Source organism: Moschus berezovskii, chromosome 14, assembly GCF_049115385.1.
Source record: "Moschus berezovskii isolate FMDL1 chromosome 14, NW_MosBer_1.0, whole genome shotgun sequence".
Lineage (NCBI taxonomy): Eukaryota > Metazoa > Chordata > Mammalia > Artiodactyla > Moschidae > Moschus > Moschus berezovskii.
The window spans coordinates 80,735,203-80,755,812 of NC_142473.1; the positions used below are offsets into that span (position 1 = coordinate 80,735,203).

Sequence of the window (20,610 nt, forward strand, 5' to 3'; positions counted from 1 at the left end):
TCACTCCGGGCCCATCATCCTGAGTAGGAAGCACCCAAGATGAGTGACCTCCCACCATTCTTACCCACCTGTTACCGTGAAGGCTGCCCCAAACCTCAGCAGGCCCCTGGAAGCACGCAGGGACATGGACACACACAGCACAAAGCAGAGGTGGCAGCCCTTACCTGAGTGGCTTCTGCCGAGGTATCACGGGCCTCCCCGCCAAGGACAGCAGCACCAGAGGCAGGGCTCAGGAGCACCGGCGCGGCTCCGCTGCACGGCCCCCGCCCCCACTGCTACCCCTCCCTCACCCCCCGTGGAAACAGACAGAGAGGAGGCCGGTGAGGGGCATGTCATCATTTTAATGATGTAGCTCTTTGGTGTTTCCCTCATTAGCAGTCAGACTATCCCCTCTCCTCCCACCACAATGTTTCTATGATGAGTTACAAACAGAAAAGTAATCACATTTTTCATACTAAAAACAAAATAATCAGAGCCTTGATTTCTCCACTAGAAACTACACGTACAGTTCAAGATTCCACATGCAACACCTTAAATCACAGACCGAGACCTCACATTCTGACCCGGAGTCTCACCCCTCCCCAGCCTTGGGCTGGCTTTGGCCTAGGCTCAGCTAACACTGACACCCACAGGTGCTGCTCTGAGGGCCTTGGGGGTGGTGGGGAAGGAGGAGCTTGGTGGACAAGCCCTGGGGGCTGGCCAGCCTACACCCCCCACTCCTGAGTGAGGACCTGCCCACTGTCCCTTGACTCCATCCTGTCTCGGGCAAGCAGGCTGCCCCCTCCACTCCATGGCTGTCCCCCAGCTAAGTGCAGAAGTCCCTGTGCTCAGGAATCTGGGAGCTGGGCCTGACTCCTGACTGTGGTCTCTGTGGGGGAAGATGATCAAGAGGCTGAAGCTCTGGAAGGCTCAGAGATGGAGGTGGTTTCTGGGGGCCGGGCCGCTCCTCCTGTTAGGGCTCCTAGTGGCTCTGCCTGCACGACAGGTGAACAGGGAGAAGCTGCCCCACTGGCCACTGGCCAGGATGGTCAGGCCCAGATCTGGAAGACTGTTCACCCTCCTGGGGGCTCTCTGCCCAGGGCTGAGTCCCTTGAGCCTTGGTTCTGGGGGGGGTGCGTGGCAGGGATGCCCACCTCCTCCACTTGCACTGAGCACGGCAGTCTGTGACTCTCCTGGGCCCCAGATCCTGGAAGGGTCTAGTCCCCGGAGGCAGGCCTGGCCCGTGCGCCGCCTCACTCCCTGCTGCTCTGATGGACGCCCTCCTGACCCCCACCCTTGCGCTCCTGTTCCCTGACGCAGCCCGCGGCTCTACTGCGCGCTCGGTTCCCAGTCAGCTGTGAGGTCCGGTTTCTGCTCAGCGGTTCACGGGGAGGCACCAGGGTACACCTGTCTCTACCTGTCCCGTGGCTCCCCGCTGGGGCCTGCTGCCTCCCCCCTGCCACTGCCCCCGCTGTCAGGAAGGTGGTTGCTGCTGGTCAGGTCGCTGCACGGGGTTGGTCCCTCGGAGATGGGGAGGGGGGCAGGAGGAGGGGCCTGGGAGGAGGAGGGCAGGGCAGGCTCCCGCCCAGGGGGAGTGGGCCGCTCCCAGGAGGCTGTCCGGGGGCTCAGGCCTCGTTCCACCAGCTGCCCGGCTTCCGGGAGCAGGCCCCTAGAGGTGGAGGGCTGCGGCGAAGGGGCGCGCTGGGCCCCCGGCTCGGCACCCGTCTGGGAGCTGCGGTGAATGCGGTGGCTGACGATGATGTTGTTGCCGAAGCCGCCCATGGAGGCCATGGTGGTGCTCTGCTCCCGCTGCACCACGGCTGTCATGCCCCCTTCAGCCATCAGCCGCTGGATCCTGCTGAGCGCGTCTTCCCCGCTGGCCCCGTAGTCTGAGCCCTCCCCTAGAAGGTACAAGGCAGAAGAGAGGGAATCAGCCACTGGCCTGGGCCACTGAGTCAGGCAGGCCAGTGCTAGGAGGAGCGGGCGGATTCTAGCTACAGGCAGAAACAAGGAGGTGGACAACCCCTCATTTCAGGAATCAATCAAGTAGATTTCCCTGGTGGCCCAGGGGTTAAGACTTTGTGCTTCTAATGCAGTGGGGGTACGGGTTCGATCCCTGGTCTGGGAACTAAGATCCCACATGCTGCCTGGTGCAGCCAAAAAAAAAAGAATCAAGTCAAGGACTTGGAAGCTAGACAAGATGCCCCAAACAATTCTAATTCACACTTCAGCCTAGGAGGCTGAGACTGCTCAGCTGGTTAAGAGCGGGGGCCTTTATCCCCTTAAAGGGGTCTGCCTTTAAGCCCCTGGACACCAGAGGCAGGCTGGTCTTGCACCCCATGGAGGCGGCCCTGAGAGCTGGTGGTGTCTGCCCCTCCCTGTCTCACGCAGCCTAGTAGACGTGGGCCCGGGACAGGGCCCACGCCTGGCGTTTGGAGCGCGAGGGCACCGCACAGGCTGTGGCTGGAAGACAAGCGCTCTGCTCGGCGCCTTTTCAGAGCCGTGCTCTCTCCCCCATCGTTCGTCTGTTTAGGTCGCTTTCTAAAAGCACACGAGGAAAACGCGTTTCAAGCGTTCCTTCGAAGGCATTCTGTCTCCTCTCATTGTCCCACTTTCCCGCGTTATTCCCCACGTACTGTTCTCGTGGGGCTGCATGCCTGATACCCTCATGTTTCCCTGGAGGCAGCCAACTGCCCCGGCCTGACATTTCAGTCTGCACCTTGAGGGAGGGACACGGAAGGTCCTGCTCCTTCCCCAAAGGCCTGAGCATCTCCTCGTAGGAGGCAGAGCTGGCTCAGATCTCGGTCCTGCCATTCACTAGCTGTGGGACCATGGATAAACCCCTTGCCACCCACATTCCTCAGTTTTCTGACTTGCAAAAGAGGGATGAAAACATCCAGCCTGCATGGTGCCAGGCAGCGGGAATGAGGTGACGCCCGTCAAGCATCTGGTTCACAGCGGGTGCACCGTGGTGGCTGCCGTCAGTCACCTGGACTCTGCAGGAAGAGCCCCCCCAAGGGGCCTCCCTCTGGCTTGGGCTGCTCACTGTGCTCAGCCCTCACTGGCAGGTAAGTGGTCTAAGCCTGTGGGCAGCTATGATCAAGGCTCTCAGGCTGCCAGGGCCGCTCCACCAAACTATGGACGGGTCTGCGTCCTTTGGCTATTTGGTGGCCACTTGGGGACTTTGCAGTTTGGGCGGCTTCGATGGTGAGTTTTGAACTTTTGGCGGTATTTGTTGTCAGTTGCTGTCTTTGCAAGACTTTCTCTGCTGCCGCACCATCCAGCGCCCTGTGCCCGCTTGCCTGGTCAAAGCTGGGCATCCAGGCACCGCCTGGGCACCCAGTTGTGCAGACGTCCCAGCAGGCCCCTCCGTCCTCACAGCTGCGTGGCGGCTTGTACTGGCGCCCCCTCCTCGGGGAGACAGCACTCCCCAGCACTGAGCTGGGACTCTGCAGAGGCTTTTGCTTTTCTCCAGATTTTCCAGTAAATTCTACCCTCCCACCTCCAACCCCTCAAGACAGCTGCCTTTAGGTGCTTCCCCCTTAGGCAGCTCAGGCCAACTCTGAGGGCAGGGAAGAGAGAGCCTGAAGGGCTCTTAAGCACTCCTCTAGGGAAAAGCCGTCAAGCGGGGCGGCTAAGGGGTGAGAGGAAAGGGCAACCCAGGGCCTTGCTGCCAGCAGAGCTTCTACCCTGTGAGCAAAAAGGGCTGCTGGGGGAGGGCCCAGGGGGACCCCCTGTGCTCACTGCCACCCCCACGGTTTTCCAAGCGCTCCACGCACCGAGGGCTCCCCAGCCTGGTCCGGGGTGTGCAGTGGGCTGGTTCAAGGCCTGCTGGCACTGGCGCTCCCTGGCTGGGTGCCGTGCCCACTGAACACTCCGCTCTTTTCCCGCAGCTCACTCTGGGGGCCGGGCAGGGCCGCTGAGGGCCCTCAGGGAGCTGTCACGGTTAGGCCCCAGCGCAGCTGTGGGCACTCAACTCTGGGTCCTTCTGTCTGTTCCTGCTGCACCGGTACCTGTGGTCCCGGCCGCCTGTCACCGCAGCTGTGACTGTCCAAACGGGTCTGTGGGCTTCTCTCCCCTTCCACCCAGCCTCCAGGCGGCTACTACTGCCGTCCTAATTCCGCTCGGAGCCACTGGGTTCTGGTTGAGTCCATACTCTTCAAAACCCAGCAATCCCGAGAGTCCTCAAAGTGGTGAGGACACTCACTGTGACGCTCATGGGCCTTCCGGTCGGGTCCCAGCTGTTTCTCTGACCTCCCCTCTTCCCACACCCCCAGACTCAGCACCACTGTGGGTGTGCAGACCCCTGCCCGCACACACAGCGGAGGTCCTCCCCATCACACACTGGCCCGCTGCTGAGTGGCCCCAGGCCACTTGTTCTCAAGGGCAAGCCCCGTACCCGCCCCAGCCCGGGCTCTGCTCTGAGCCCCACAGGGCCCACACCTCTCCGTGGTAGAGCTTCTCTCTCCCTTCTCGGCTCTGGGCTCCTGATAGCCTCAGCCTACGTTTTGATCCCCTTTGGGCTCGTACTTGGAGTCTACCTGTCAAATGACTGTGTGGGTGACTCAAGGGCTCCCAGACGACCTACAGGCATTCCAGCCTTCAGGGAACCTCCAAAAACTGGTCACGTGTTACCCTCTGCTCTGGGGTGCACTTACACTTCTGTCTCCTTTCTGGACTTTATGTGTGAGGGAAGAGACGTGGCTTCATCTCTGAATCTGATTCCCTCTGGATTCCTGGCGCCTAATACAACGCTAGTACTGAAGTACTCAAGATTGGACAGAAGTGTTTAAAACATACATGCTAACAGTTTCCTCAGGGCTGGGTGCAGGGAGCTTCAGCCAGAGCTGTGAGCTGGGCCTCCCTCTTGGGAGCTCTAAGCCAAGGCTAAGAGCCAGCACATTCCTCCAGAGAACACCCTGGGGCCTGCAGGGAGTGGCAGCTGCAGTCAGGGATCCAAGCTAAGCTCCAAGAGCAGGGGTGGCCACAGGAGTTAAGTTTGCTGTCGCCTTTCCTGCAGCAAAAGCATTTCTTTTTGTCTTTGAAAAATGGGAGACTGATTTCGTGTTAACACGAGATCATTTCCTCGGCAAGGTACGTTCTGGATGCAGAGGCCAGGGTGGCGTCAGGAACTTCCCGTGATGGCCAGTTCTGGGGTTTCCCCACCCGGAAGAGGGGGCTAGGCTGCGTCAGGGGAGAAGCTGCCCATCCTGATCTCAGGGGCACCCTGTCCCACCCCCTCACGGCTGCTTTTCCCTGGTCCACAGCCCAGGTTCCTGCAGCCATGCTGTCGTCATCCCCAGACAACAGAAAGGTCCAGACAACCTTTCCCAGTGGTCAGAGGCAGAGCCGTGGGTGTCCCGAACAGTGCAGCACAGCCAAGCTGGGGGGCAGGGCCCCACCTCGGCTCAGTTCATTCATTCCACACTTGCGGAGGGCCCACTGCATGCCAGGCAGGCACAGCGGCAGTGCTAGGAGCAAACACAGAGCCCGGGGATGCCCCCGCTCGCTTTTAGAGTGACAGAGCAGGGAAGCTTTAAAGCTGGACCAGCAAAATAGTCAACACCTGCCAACTCCCCACATGGAGGGCTCCTCCGGGAAGTCCTAGACAGACTGAATGGATTTTAATAAAATTCCTACCCAACAAGAACATGAGGAGTAGCTGAGAACCCTTCAGTGCTAGCCAATGGGAAAGGGCTCAGAGAGAGGCCACAGAATGGCAACTGCTGCAAGTGGAGTCAGCTGCCCACCCTAAGGCGTCTGGGCCCCTGGTGTGTGGAGGGAGGCACAGGGGTACCCCCACGGGGCCCAGAAGAAGAGTTAACCAGCTTGACGAGCAGTTTCTTCTATGTGCTTCTGCAGACGTAGCCACTAGTTTGCTGACTGGGGGTGGAGGTTGGGGGGAGAGGAGGGGAGATGTGTGTGAGAGAGCTGCCGTGCCTGCCTGCCAGGTGGGGAAAGCAGGCCAGAGCCCGAGGAGGTTCCTGCTTCCCTACAGAGCGGCAGCAGCGGATGGCGGCCAGGGACGAAGCACCCCAGACAAGGCTCCTGGCCCCAGCAGAGAAGAGGCTAGCTCGTTGGTCAATGCCCCATGCATCTGCTCCCCTTCTTTCTAGGCATGGGCTTTCTGCAAGGGACTATGACGCTGTCCTTTCAGAGCCAGAGGTCCAGAGCTCCAGGCAAAGGTTGCTGGGCCACAGAGAGATGCAGTGAGCTATCAGCTACTCGGCCATGGCTCCCCTCCCGACTGCCCCTCTGAAGGGCTCGCCCTCCACCAACCGCTCTGCTCTGCGGGGAGGAGACTGGGAAAGAATGAAGTTCTGGTTTCTGAAACTGGAAACGAGACTCTCCTGCCTCCTGTCAGCCATCCTCCCCACCCCCAAACATGGAGAAAGGCACTTACAATCATGATTGACTGGACATGAGAAACAAGCTGATGGGAGTCAGGAAATAATCAGGGCGTCCTTGGCAGGTGCAAACACGGGAGGACACCCTTCTTCTCAGCTGGGCGGCCCCACTGCACTTGACCTTCGGGGCGAAGGCCTTCCTCCCGAACCAGCTCCCTGTAACCCGCCCTCCCCGCGTGTCCAGCCTCAGTTCTCAACACACGCTGACGGGCCACAAACAAGAGCCCGCCAGTGGGCCTCAGTGCAGACTCGAACGGGTTGCAGCTCGGCATCCTTGCAGGCGACGTCCCCTCGGTGAGCAGTGCCTGTCCTCCTCCGCACCCCTCTTTGCCTGGTGTTTTCCTCCTCATCCAGGAGTCCTCCCCGAGCCCCACAGCCGGGGTGCGGCTCCCCCTCCTCTGCAGCCCCGAGGTCCTAATCTCTAGAAATCACTACCCGCTGGGTGCCTGCCTCCCGCTCTAAACTGCAGCTCCTTGGGGAAGCACCAAGGCCTGTCTGTCTCGGCAGCCGCAGCAGCTGACGCACAGACAGGAAGAGGCCACGTGAATGCGGCAGAGGGGCCGCCCAGACCAGGACTCTGCCCGGGGCTGGCAGGAGGCGCTTGCGCGCTCTCGTCCTCGGTGAGGCTCAGGCTGCTCCGCCCACACTGGGGGTTTCCACCCAGCAGATGGAGGAAGTGGCCCGAGCCACAGACCCAAAGGGGACGTGGCTGTAAGATGTGGCAGCTTGCAGCAGCCACGGAACAATGCCCTGGGCTGGGCTGCGGCATACCGGCTGTGCCCTGACGGAACACAGGCAGATCTCCTCTGCCCGAAGCACACCTGTCTTCTCCTGGTCTCTTCTGAGCAGGTGGCTTACCACAGACCTAGAGAAGATGGGGCTGTCTGAAGGCTGCCGCGTCTGGAGCTGGAAGCAGCCAGGGGCCGGGGCAGGGGGCAAGGAGAGCGGCCAGGTGAGAACAGCCTATTTAACACAGCTGCCGACACGCTCCAAAAGGGGCCTGAGCGCTAAGCAGGGAGCTGCTAATTGGCTCTCAGCAGTGTGAGGCCAGCACGGAGCCACGGTCGAGCCATGCCTGCCACAGGTGCGAGGAAGGGGCTGATGGTGAGCTAGGCTGCAGCCCCAAGGGCCGTGAAGGACACGTGTGTGTAAGGGCCTCCCGACTCGGCCGGGCTGGAGAGGGGAGACACCTACCCCAGTTGGGGAGTTGCCCTGGCAGCTGTCTGGCATGTGAGCTTGCAACAGGGTAGCCCAGCTCAGGGAAGGGACACTTCTGCCCAAGGAGGCGCCGAGGGAGGGGTGCCTGCCCCAGTGGCTGTGGTGTGCTCCCAGCACCACCTGTCTGCATGGGGGCAGGAGTCCCAGGGAGGGGCGAGAATAGGCCTAACCACCAACCTCCCTGCCCCTCTGGCTTATTTCCCCTCTAGTATTACACGGCTCCTACCTTCACCAGGACCCGAAGCTGCCGTCCCCAGCTCCTGTATCTCCCGCTCCGTTTGGGTCTCCGCGTTCTGCAGCTGCAGGGCCAGAGTCTGGGTGCCCTGAGACGTCACCGACGTGGTGGGGTTCCGGGGCTGCAGGCCGATGGCATTCATCAGGCCCATGTCTCTGTCTGTCCTCCATGTAGCTCTGCTGGTGCTAGGGACAGAAAGGCAGACGGGAGTCAGGCAGGGCTGGGGACAGCAGCCCCACAGAGCCCTGCCTGCTCTGCACCTGAACTTGGCACAGCCCGGACCAGGGCCTGCAAGCTGAGGCCCACTCCCACAGCAGCCTCCTGCTGCCAGTTAACTTGTACGTGTCCTTCTCCTTGAGATCAGTCCACGTCCTGGGACAGTGAAAAGGAGGTGGCAGAACCATCCACCTTTTGCAAACATGGCTGGTCCAGTCACTCAAACAACGAGGGCCTTTCTGGGGAGGCAGAGATGGCTGAGCTTAAAAGACACTTACTCAACATTTAAGAAGCCATCAGCTGAGTGGGTGGAAGCCACGGGTCCATGGGTGAGCAGCCAGAAGTGGCCCTTTCTCTCTTTAGCTTTTCCTTCTTTCTAACTACATACTGACAAGATTCCACTTTAAATACTTGGAACTTCCACTACATAGGACTCAACAGGACTCCTACTGAGGCTGTTTGGGGATCCTCCTTTAGGGCCTTCTGAAAACAGACCCTAAGAAGCAGGGCGCACGAGCTGCCGATGAGTGAGGCCCAGACCCGAAGCTAACCTCCCCTTCCTTGGGCATTTCCTGGGCATGGACCCTCAGCACAGCAAGGGCTGGCAGCGGAGGGAGCCTGTGATGTTCAGGATGGGAACCAACCCCTCCTGTCTGGAGCTGTTTCTGGGGACTGTGCCCGGGACTTCCTCGAGGAAACAGTGACTGCTTTGGCTTTATCACTGACCCAGCGCTTTATTTTCTCAGAATGTTTCCATCTCCATTAATGAATTAAATGATGGGAGGATCAGCACCAGGTTCCTACTAAGTGGCCCCTGGGGAGGGTTTGTCCCTGGGCTGCAGCTCTGGGCAGCTCGGTCCCTGAGGGCTGGGTCACGTGGGAGGCTGCCCGTCAGCCATTTCCTAGGGAGGACATCCCTCTCCAGAGCTCTCTCTTCACTGCGGCTCCCCCGGACACTGCAGCCAGGACCGGGGGCGCTGGATGGGGTCCTAGCTGGTCTTCAATCGAGATTCGGAGGGCAGACGTTCTGTTCTGTTTCTTAGCCATGAAACACTTTTCTCAAACGAAACCTCGAACAGAAGCTCAAAGTGTGAAGCCGAGCAAAAGGGAGCTGCTCTCGTTGAGAAGGGACACCCACAGAGCCCCCGGGCACTGCTCTGGACCCCACTGGAGCGGGAGGGACAGCGGGCCGCCTCCTTCACAAACTCACCCAGGCCTCTCGCTGCTTCGGCTGCTGGAGTGGACAGTGAAGACCGTCTCATTCAGCTGGTCCCAGTAGTACTCAACACCAGAGTTTGAGGCCCTGGAAATCAGGTGGGAAGGAGACAGAGTGGAAGGCGTTAGCCAATGGTCGGAACGCCTCGCTCCCTTTCCCTCCTTCCTCTCTCCTGGGACTGGGCTGAGGCTGGGAAGAGACGCTCCGTGAGGATGCTCAGTGCAGAGCAGCCCGATGTTATCTCCAACAGCCCCAATGCCCGGAGTGGCGCCTTTAGCCTCCTCCATTGCCCAAAGCCTAACTGGCTCCTCTTGCGGGCTGAGAGAAGAAAAAACACAGCCATGCCAGTCACACGCAATGAGTTCCGCATATTCTTCAGCCATACAAGGCAGGAGCTAAGATGGCCTTGGAGACGCCAAGTGCCACAGCCTGCCCTGTCTGAAGGGTGTGCTTAGTGCTCAGGACGTGAGTGTAGGCTCTCACCACTGGGTCTTCGCTATAGCCATGGGGCCAGGAGAAAGGCAAATGAGGGCACCCTGACGTTCTTATTTTGCCTGGAGCTCAGAAGGCTAACAGGAAAAAGCTCCCGCTGAGCCAGAGAGGCTCACATCTCGTTCTATTCTGGCCCGAGAGCCTCCTTTGCCAAGTAGAGGCTGGAAAAGCAACGGGGAGAGCTGAAGATGACCTGGGAGGGCTCACAAGCTTCTCCAGGGGCCGGAGTGAGGAGAGGAACTCCAGTGGTGATAGGCTGGGCGGCTGATGGCAGAGAAAGGAGTTTCTGTCCATTGAGTTCTCCCGGCTGCCAGCCTGACCCTGGCTCCTTCTTTCTCAAGAGTGGAGTGTCGGGCAGTTTATCTCACTCTCACCCAGGCACAACTGCCAGGAGGGACGCAGGGGCTTCTTATTTTTCTAGACTGATGTGCCTCCTCAGGCAGCAAGCCTGGCTGCCAGCGGTGGGTGCCAAGACGCAAGACGCCTTTACTTTAAAGATTCCCCACTGAAAAAGATGCTACCTACACCAGTCACAGGGCTCAGGGTGGGGTGCTGCTGGTGGTGGTGAAATGAGAGGGTAAGAACCGGGGAAGAGGTGTCTTTGAGCCCCATAATTAGCACTCCGGTGTCCGTGAGGAGACTGTAAGAGACAAAATGGCCAGCTCTGCTCCTCAGAGGGTCAGGGCATGCACAATGGGCTTGAAAAGCTCTGCTATAGACATAATTCCCTCAAATTCACATGTTGAAACCCTACCCCCGAGACAGGGTCTTTAAAAGGTAATTAAGGTCCATAAATGAGGTCATAAGACTGGGACCTTAATCCAAAAGGACTCTGGCCTTATAAAGGAGAGAGAAAGAAAGATCTTCCTCTCTTTCTCCGTCATGTGAGGATGCAGCGAGGAGAGAGACAGTGGTCGTCTACCAGCCAGGAAAGGAGTCCTCACCAGAGCCCAACCGTGTCGGCACCTGATCTCAGACTCCCAGCTTCTAGAACGGTAGGAGGTAAATGTCTGGTGATTAAGTCACCCTATCTGTGGTATTCTGTTATGGCAGCTCGAACTACGAAAAGCTCCAATGAAAGCCTAGAGGCTTTCACCAACCTGAACGATAACAACACAACTTCTTCAATAAAGAGCAAACAAACAGAAGTCAGAGGGTTGTGAGGATCAGCCAGGAAAAGATGAGTTGTGGGGGGGTGACGCAGGGTTATTCCTTCCTAAATGTGAGGATTAGCTAGAACAGGAACCTGATGGGGCTTGCATGGTGACCACTGTGTGTCAGGAGGCCCTGCCACCTCAGGCTAGAGGGAACAGGCGAGAGGGAACAGACCCATCACCAGAGGGTCACCAAGCTTCTGGGGATGAGGCGTCACCTGAGGGAAAGAGCTGCAGCCACAGAAAGGCTCGTCCTCTCCCTGCTCTGGACTCATCTCACCCCCACCCCCAACCCTCCCACCCCCTGGCCCCCAGCTCCACTAAGAGGGTGGGTCTGGTGTGATCTTCAGACATGCCGCCTAGAAGAACATCAGTGAAGAATTAAAGTTCAGGGTAATGACACCTGGGGCTTCCCTGGTGGCTCAGTGATAAAGAACCCGCCTGCTAATGCAGGAGACTTGGGTTTGATCCCTGGGTCGGGAAGATCCCCTGGAGAAGGAAATGGCAGCCTGCTCCAGTAGTCTTGACTGGAGAATCCCACGGACAGAGGAGTCTGGTGGGCGACAGTCCAAGGGGTGGCAAAGAGTCAGACAGGACTGAGCGACTCAAACAAAAAGAATGATGACAGCTGCAGCTGCCTCTTGCAGCAGCCCCAAGGCCAGGACTATGGCCAGCTCCCGGAGTCCGGACACCTCAACCCGAGCGCCGGCCACTCACACGGACACACAGGGGGTGGCGGGTCACGTTTCCTGGGTCTTAGTCAGCGGCTGTTTCTCCTCGAAGCTGCAGGGAGTTGAGTCTCCAAATACTCGGTGGCTTTTGTGAGGGCTGTCTGAGAACTACAGGGCGGTGGAGGGCAAGGGTGAGAGAGGACCTGACTGGAGGCAAGAGGCCCCTGGAAAACGAAGCTGCCACGACAGTCTCTGAGGAGCAGATCCGGGCTGTGTGAGGCGCCACGTGAAGCCAGCTGCCGGGGAGCCTGATTTACAAACTTGTCAAGATTTATTGACAAGTGGCGATACCATGTGGGTCCCCGCCAGATCCTTCCTCTCTAATTCCTCTGCACCGCCTGCTACCCCGGGCTGGTGAATGACAACAAACTGTTCACACCAAGCCCACACCAAACCACGTCCTGGGTGACCAGGCCCCTTCCTTCCCGTCTCGGAGAAAAGGCCACCTGGAGGCACTCCCCGAGCGGCAACTGCCAGCAGGACGCTGACCCAGAGCCCCTCAGACACTTCCTGTCCGGCAGCCTGCGTCCTCAGCCCTGAGCTGCAAACTCTGGCCGTTTACTGAGGCTGTCAACTGCCAAACAGACCGGGGGCCATGGGGGCTATCAACGTGCGTATCCCTTCTCCCCCCGCCCCCAATCCCCTCTGCTCCTCATCAGGAGGTCCAGCATGAGCCATGCTCTTTTCTACCTTCTGGGGTCAGACCAGCTTGACTATGACAAGCTCGTGCATTTGGTTGAAAGGCCAGGCACCAGACCAGGGGACAAGAGTTGAAGATAACCCTCTCTGGCATGGAAACGCCATTCAATGCTCAATATCACTTATTTCCATCTCTAGGCTAAAGAACCGTGCCAACCTTCTCCTTTCTCCTTGGTCCTTAGGGATGAGGAGTGAGTCACCACTGTCTGCTCTAGGTCCTTCCGGGAAGCTAGGCAAAGAGGGATGGAGGAGAATGGGAAGGCCAGTCGGGGCCAGCTGTGCCACAGACTTCTGTTCAGCACCTGCTGCCTCTGTGAGCAGCGCTTCTGGGCCTGGCTCAATAACCCCGCACATCGCTCTCACACAGGGCTCTGGCTCCAAACCTCCCAACTTCTAGGGTATGTTCCCTTTGAGGACATTCTTCTTTTATCTATCAGTGGAGGCCTGGAAAGCTCCACACAGCTTTCTCCTTGGAGAGAAGGTCCTTTTTTTGCGGGGGGCGGGGGGTGGCGCGGTTTTGCCATGCAGCCTGTGGGATCTCAGTTCCCTGAGCAAGGACTGAACCCGGGCCCGTGGCAGCGGAAGCACTGAGTCCCAGCCGCTGGAACACCAGGGGATTCCCCCTGGCCTCCTTTTCTCCTGACACAAGTCTCTGAATTCTGCCTTCTGAGCGGACTCTGACATGCAGAGGTCTTCCCAGACGCACCTCCCCACCCCGCATCTGTAGGGCTGACCCATGAAGCAGGAAGTGAGCGAGCAGTGCCTCACACTGATCTGGCACTTCACACCCACTGCGGTCATTGGTGGGGGTGTCGGCTGGGCTGGTGGTCAGCTAGAGGCACAGGAGTGGCCGGGGGGAAGTGGGGGGTGAAGCAAAGGAGCAAGGGGCACCTCACGGCTAGGAAGGGGAGGAGGGGGCGGGCAGCTGGGCTATCGGCCGCTGTAAGGGCTTTGTATACAGGCTGGAGGGACAGTGGCTCGTCTCCTCACCCGTCCTAGGAACTGCTGCGCCTGGAGAGGCGGAGTGTTTCCTGAGGCTTTTTTCGCCTACTTTCAAGTGGGTTTTTAAAACCCACCAAGAGATACCGAAGAAGCTTGTTACCTCTGTCTTTGTGCTTGGTGAGCGTGTCGAGGCTAAAACAATGGAGGAGAAATCAAGAACAGGACTGAAAGCACAAAATGTGGTGCAGCTGCCTGAGCCTGAGACAAAGGCAGACAACCACCTGTTTTGGAGCGAGGGCGGTCATCCTGGCCCAGTTGGCTGGCTGGTGTGCCCTTGGGAACAGGGGTGCCAGGAGCTGTGTCACGCGAGGCCAGGCAGCAGGTGACAACGCTGGGCTTCTACTTTCCTATTTGTTCTCCTCATCCTGGGCCGGAGACCACTCAGAGTGCGTTCAAAAGATGTGCATTCCCTGGTGGTCCAGTGGCTATGACTCCTGCTCCCAACACAGGGGGCTGCGGTTCCATCCCTGGTTAGGGAACTAGACCCCACATATCACAGCTAGGGATCTCACGTGCCACAGTGAAGGGCCAGTGGAGCCAAATACATAAAATATTAAAAAGAAAATGACATGCATGGTCTCAAGTTATCCTCGCCCATCCCCCACTGCCTCAGTCACCTGACCCACTTAAACGCCTCAAGGTGATCTGGAGCTGCTTTCTTCACCTGAGGTCTTAAGAGAGTTACACAACTGCAAGTGGTATATTTTTCTGTGGAAGAGAGTATGTTGCTTTTGTTGGAATTCTACACCAGTTTTTGACTGAAAAAAGGTTAAGAATCAGCTACAGGAAAGAGTTCTGGATGGCAAACTTAGGAGGCCTCATTCTGTCACTGATCCGCCAGGAGACCTGAGGTGGGTCTTAACTTCCTTACCTGAATATTGTTCATGGTACTTCCTGCCTAAAGTACAGAAATGAAGGTGACGGAGACCTGGAGAGCCTTTGGACGACCTGGTCTTGCCCGTCTTAATTTACCCTGAAATGTCAGCCCTAAGGTATGGGGCACTGACGCACATGACCCAAGACATCAGGAGCAAAGAACACCACCAAAAAGGCATGCTCAACTCGCTCTGAGCCCAACACAACTAGGCATGGGATGGGGCGCTGCTCGTCTTGTCAGACATCACTGCTCTCCTGTCACGAAGGAGACTTGACTTGCTGGTAGGAAGAGAGCTCCCCAGGCCTCCCTGGTGGCTCAGCGGTGAAGAATCTGCCTGCAATACAGGAGTCACGGGTTCAACCCCTAAGTTGGGAAGATCTCCTGGAGGAGAAAATAGTGAGCCACTCCAGTATTCTTGCCGAGAGAATCCTGTGGACGGAGGAGCCTGGCGAGCTACAGTTGGTGGGGTCGCAGAGAGTCAGGCACGACTGAGGGACTAAAGAACAACAAACAACAAGAGAGCTCCCTAGGCAGCCCAAGATGGCTCCCGCTTGCGGAGATGCTGGACGCTGAAGATGACATATGGGGAGAAAAGAGAGGCCAAAGCCAGCTTCATGTCTGGCTGAGGAGTCCATGACTCACACCAAGTGTGCAGGCTGGGGTTTCAGATGTAAAAGCCTCGGTGGGGCCATGACAAACTGGGAGTAGAGAGCCTGCCTCTGCTAAGAGCAGACCACTGTTGCAAGGGAAGGGGCTGGGAGCCTGGGTGGGACAAGGTGAGCAGCTGGAGCCAGAGACAAGACAGCAGTGCTGAGAAGGACCCCCTGCAGAAAGAGGGAAAGGAAGGCCCGTGACTACAGGGTTGGTGAGAGGGAGACCACAACCCAGAACTCCTGTCCAGTTTCAGGAAAGATGCCTGTTAGAGATCTCTCGTGAACGACTAACAAAGGAGGATGCATCATACAACCGGCGCCGTGTGCTCTGGGGAAAGGCGGCACATAGGGTAAAATCGTTCAGGGCAGACAGATTCAGGACTACGGACAGGCTGGGGGAGGGCAAAAGTGGACAGATCCTGCGCCTGGATTAACAGCGGCACAGTCGTGAAGAGGCGGGCTGTGTTCTGGAAAGGCTCGACCAGGAGCTCGTCAAAGGGCTGGCTCCACAGTCACGGAGTCCAAGCAGCCTCCGGCGCCTGGCGCAGCCTGGCTAGGTCGGGCTGAGCCGGCCACCTCCCTGTGGAAGGGGCTCTGAAAATTCTAGATGGGATCAAAGAGCTCTCGTCAGAAGCAGATGTTCTTTCTCCTGGGCCACTGACCTAGCTCGGCTGACCAGGGCTCAGCCACCTGTCCCTCGCTGGACCACCAGAACTGACCCAAACACGTATTTTAGGAAAAATCACTAAGGGCCCAATCAAAAGGCAACGTGGACAGGCCCAACAGCCAGAGACCCTAGCAGACCAGCCAGGCTGCGCCTGCTCTGCACCTGCAGGCTCCCCTCCCAGGCCACACCGAAGGGGGAGGGCCGGGAGGCAGACGGGGCACTTAATCGGCTGGATCCCTGCAGTGGCCCACGCAGCCCTCAGCCCGGTCTGCACTGAAGCACGGAGTTCGCGTCTCCCCACCTGGCTGGCTCTGGAAACTGATGACAGACCTGGAGGACTCCCAGGGCTCTGAGTGACAGGATGCCTGAATGGACCTCTCCGCCCCAAAAAACCAGAGGAGGGGAAGGAGGTGTCATAAGGACGTTAAGACAGCAATGCTCTGGTTACCTGCCGCCTCCCCACCCTCTCCTCCAATCAAGACCAGCGAATGATCATTTTCACTGTAAACGGAGCTTTTCAATCTGCCTTCAGTGTTAGAGATGGAGGCCCAAGCAGAAAGGAAAGCAGGCAGGACACAGAGCCAGGGTGCCAGAGACCAGTGGCTTTTGGCAAATTAGGGCTTGAACGCTATTCTCTGGGTTTTAGTTCTTAAGTTAGGGTCTATGGCATTTACATAAACCCAAGACCACCTGCTGAATTTTTCAAAAAGGGTTTAGAAAAGAATCGTTGATATCTATGCTTCTGCCTGCAGGGAAACTTGACTATCACTAGGGTACCAGAGAACAAGGGAAAACAAAGAAAAGAACAATACTGCCTTAGATTTAAGAGCACTTGGTAACTACACCAATCTTTCGAAGATTTCCGGAATGGAGAGCTACCATTCCCAAGGTAGAAAGGACCCTTTAAGGAGTGATGGCAAGAATGAGGCAGGCTCTAGCAAGGCTTGGATTAAGACCGCACCTCACCAGCCAGACCTGCAGGTGAACTCTGCCGACCCCAGTCCTCCGCCCGGACGCCCCCCTGCACGCCTCTGCCCGACGCCCCCTGCATGCCCTCCCACCCCCCCGCACCCCCGGCTCCCTCCAGCCACTCACTCCGGTCGGCAAATCACCAGGTCTCCTTTGTTGGTGCCGTAGGCCAGGCCGAGCCCTGGCTCGGGCAGCCACCGGGCAGAATTGATGCTGACATGTCTCCGCTGGTCAGCAGGCATGGGGTAAAGGACGTTGAAAACTCTCTGGGCGGGGGAGAGAGAGGGGAGGAAAGAGAAGGGAGGAGAAAGTCCGTTACCAAGAATAACACAATCCAGGGCAACCAAGTCCCTCCTATGGCCTGAAGCAAGTTACCCAGAGGGAAGAAAGGAAATGGTTAGACTGGGGATGTATCTGAGAGCCTGGGGACGCACAGGGGAGGGCTAAGGTCTGGTCAGGAAATCACAGGGCATATGTGGACTTTTCTGCGTGAAGCTTCTCTGTGCTCACCTCACAGCCTCTAACGTGTCTCACTTCATCGCATTCACTAAACCCCCTGGAGAGCCCAGCACACCAGGAAGCATTGCCCCGAACTTTGCTCTGACCAGACAAACTAGGGAGAGCCAAGCTCCCCTGGTAATCCCGTTACCATGGAAACCACAGCACTCTCACGGCAGTGGGGAACTGAAGGTGATGGGGGGGCGGGAGGGGGTGATAACATCAGAGAACATTCTTAATTCATCTAATTAAGAGCAACGTTAAAACTGCTATTCTTAAGGAAAATGAAAAGGTGCAGTAAGATGTAGGAAGCAAGGCAGAGGGAACTCTTGAAAACACAGGTACACGAGTTCTTTCTAGCGTATATAAAATCACCATTAAACAGACGGGTTCTCAAAGGGAATCTCCTTTCATCGGTCTACATCTTTCCAAAGCTACTATTTTCTCAGGGGAAAGCTTAGCTCTGTCTCAGCTTGGGCTGAAGGTGAGATCTGGCTACTGATAGACACAATGTTCCAGAATCAACTTCAGACAGAGACCGGGGCTGGGCAGTGGAAGAGTGAAGGGCAACATTTTAGAGTTAGAAAGACCTGGGTCTGAGTCCTGACATCACTGCATTAACAATGTCTCTGGATCTCCGTTTCAACACAGATAGCACCACCACTCAAATAATGGGGCAGACGAAGAGAAACGATGTATATAAAATGCCTGGCGCAGGCTCAGAAATGGTAACTCTGGTTATTACAATATTTCCAGGAACCAGCATCTGGGGCTTTTCAAAAAAAAGTCATCACGGCCTATGAAAAAGACATGAAACTGAGAATTCATACACTAGAGTTTTAGTCGATAAAAAGTTTTCTCTTTTAGCCTCTTTTATAAAATAAGGATGAACTTCATCTGCCTTCACCTGTCGCTAAGGGTTGACGGAAGGGGGAAAAATGAGAGAACAAAGGACAGCATGATTTAGAAAGTGATATTAAAAATGAATTTAGGGCGGTATAATAGTAATCGCTTTTCTTATTATCCTGATGAGAGACGCCACTCTCACAAAAAGTTAAATACTGAGCTAAGGGTCCACACCATTTACAGAAATCCAATGATAAGAAGCCCTGCATTTGGGAACATGTGTTCATGTGCCTTGGGTATCTATCTGAAAGGTATCTAGACAGGACAGTCCAGTGGCATGTGCGCTTGAGGTATGACACACACACACAGAACCCCACTGTAAACATTCTCCGATTCTGTGGTGCTGAGGAATGTGCCTGGGCAGCTAGTAGCACGCTGCTGGAACGGCACTGCTGCGGTCCTGAGGTCAAGTGGGTTTGTAACAGACGAGGAACCAGCTCTAGTTTGGGGCCTAAGACCGGCTGCCCTGTGGCTGCTGCTGCATTAAGAACCTTCTATGCCCTCCTTACCTCACTTAACTCCAGATATAAGCATTAACCAGGGTTCCTGAAATGTTTGTTTGGTCTGAGGCAACTACTGAAAAAGGACCCAGTGGAGTCTGAATTTCTAAACGAGCCATTACCTTTGGGTAATCTCTTCCTCACACGTACATGTCTGGTAGGAGCCAGGAAGGAATTCATGGCTACTCCTCTCCACCAGCCTCACTGGTTGACTGTCCATGTGATGGCAGGGCCAGCATTCTGCCCTTTGCACTTAAGCAACTCTTCTCCTTCAAGTCAAGGGATGGGTGTGGTGCCCTCATCCTTTCTCACAGAGGTCTTCCCTTTCGCGAAAGATAATCCATAGTTTCCGTCCACCCTATTGGCTCTCTGGTTAAATATGACTCAGTGCACAAACCCAAAGGACACAGAGGTTGTCATCAGGTGACTGTGGCTGGGATCTCTTAAAGCGTTCAAGTTTCCTTCTCCAAAGGTCAGATGATTTACGGTGGGGATACACCCAGAGTTCAGAAGGGATGTGTGTTCATTTCAGTGGCTGGATGAGGGAAACTTCATTTATCACCTGTGGCAGCTCTAATGGACCTCACAAGAGTCTCCCCTAAAATCATAACAATTCATTACCGCAGGCAATGGGACAGAAGGGCCAGGGAAACTGGTCTTGCAAGAAGGGGGACAATATGGTTCGGAAATCAAATGCTTTAAGGTCGTGCTAGTGTTTTGACCGAGGGCTCATAAGAATAAGGGGACTCTTTTCTAGAAATGTTCCTAAGAAAGAAGCAAACAAACACCTCACATGTCACAAATTTAGCTTTTATGGTCTGCTACTGCAGAGGGATTAACAAGCAAATACTATCAAATTGCTTTCAAGTACAGGAACTTGCTTTGGGGACAAAACTCTCAAGAAGCCAGTATGATGGGTGACCCAGCTTAGGCGTGACAAGGTCAGAGCCATTGGAGAGAAGTAATTACAGGCTGAGACCCCAAGATCCTGCCGCACGGCTGTTCACAACCTCCACGGCTGTAGGAGTCATGGGGCGTCAATTTGTCCTCTGGCTATGGCACATCCGCCTCCCCAAGTCCTTAAACAGTGCTGAAAGGGCAGTTCCCAAGAGCCCATCTCCTCCAGCATCTGGGTATTAGGCTAAATCCTGCTTTGTGGCAGGAAGCCAGAAAATGCCATGTGAAGATCAGCAGCCTCGAGAATTCCTGATAAGCACTTGCTTACTTATCACACTCTAATGTGGGGATGGGAAGGAGGGAGGTGAGGGCAGAGAGGGGCAGGATCCCTGCTGTACAGGTTCTGAGTGGCCGTCGGATCCAGCGCTCCTATCTAACACATGCCTGGAACTAAAGGACCCTCAAGGACTGAGTCTCTGTTCTGTGCGGAAAGCCATCCAGAGGCGGGGTTTCCATTCCTTTCTCTGGATGCAGTTTAACAGCACAAAGCGTCTCAAGGACGGAGGACGACTCCTCACAATCAGTCCCACAGATAACTGAATACCTGGACAGCAAGTCCCCCAATGCTGACAGATGGTTGGGTGGCTCTGGCTACTCCCAGATCATTTATGGTTCCAGCCATCAGTCTTTCCAATCCTGTGGCTGGGTGATCTGTGGGTTCTCCTCCCACACTTCCAACAGGGCTTGGCACTAGCTCTGCAAACCCGAAGTCCACCGCACCAACAAGAGAGAGGACTCGAGACAGCACAAAGGAAGCTCTGGCCTTTATTTTAAGGCACCCCAAATATATCTCCAGTAGAGCCTTCCTTAACATTAGTCAGGTGTCCGGAAACTCCCTGCTGGATGTTAAGGACAAAGCGGGGGCCTGCCAAAAATTCCTCCCCGTCTCTGACGAAAAACAAGCTACAACACCGACTTCCATTACATACTGGAGGAGGAGGATCAGGTCCTGGGGTCCCTCTGGGGAGCTGGACATGAAACCCAGCTGCCGGGTCATGTTTGCAGAGCCCTGGTTTTAACCTGTCTCCGCTGCAGCTGTTCCCTGCTAGACGACAAATACTGAGAGGACCCCCTCACCTCCCCAAGGAGGCTGTTCTCATTTCTGTCTAACATCTATGAACAGAATTGGAATCAATAAGCCAGAAGGAACACATATTTCAGTCAGTGCAGTCTCAGCATGTCAATAGGGGATGAGTCAGGTCGCCAGGATCGTTATAGTTCTGAGGGAGTAGGA

General features: G+C 56.3%; 1 protein-coding gene across 8 annotated transcripts in view; it reads right to left on the reverse strand.

The window, feature by feature from the left end:
• Positions 1 to 327: 327 nt before the first annotated feature.
• AMBRA1 (autophagy and beclin 1 regulator 1) overlaps positions 328 to 20,610 on the reverse strand; it is a 176,588-nt gene continuing 156,305 nt past the window's right edge. For 7 of the 8 annotated variants that reach the window (XM_055423953.2, XM_055423955.2, XM_055423952.2 and 4 more), the window contains 4 exons: positions 16,642 to 16,781; positions 9,266 to 9,358; positions 7,831 to 8,024; positions 1,185 to 1,880 (listed from right to left, as the gene is read on the reverse strand). In XM_055423953.2, coding sequence (XP_055279928.1) covers positions 1,393 to 1,880; positions 7,831 to 8,024; positions 9,266 to 9,358; positions 16,642 to 16,781 — 915 coding nt within the window. In that variant the 3' untranslated portion in view covers positions 1,185 to 1,392. Of the gene's footprint in view, positions 1,104 to 1,184; positions 1,881 to 7,830; positions 8,025 to 9,265; positions 9,359 to 16,641; positions 16,782 to 20,610 lie in introns of those variants that run through there. The other variant, XM_088843287.1, reaches the window with a different exon arrangement.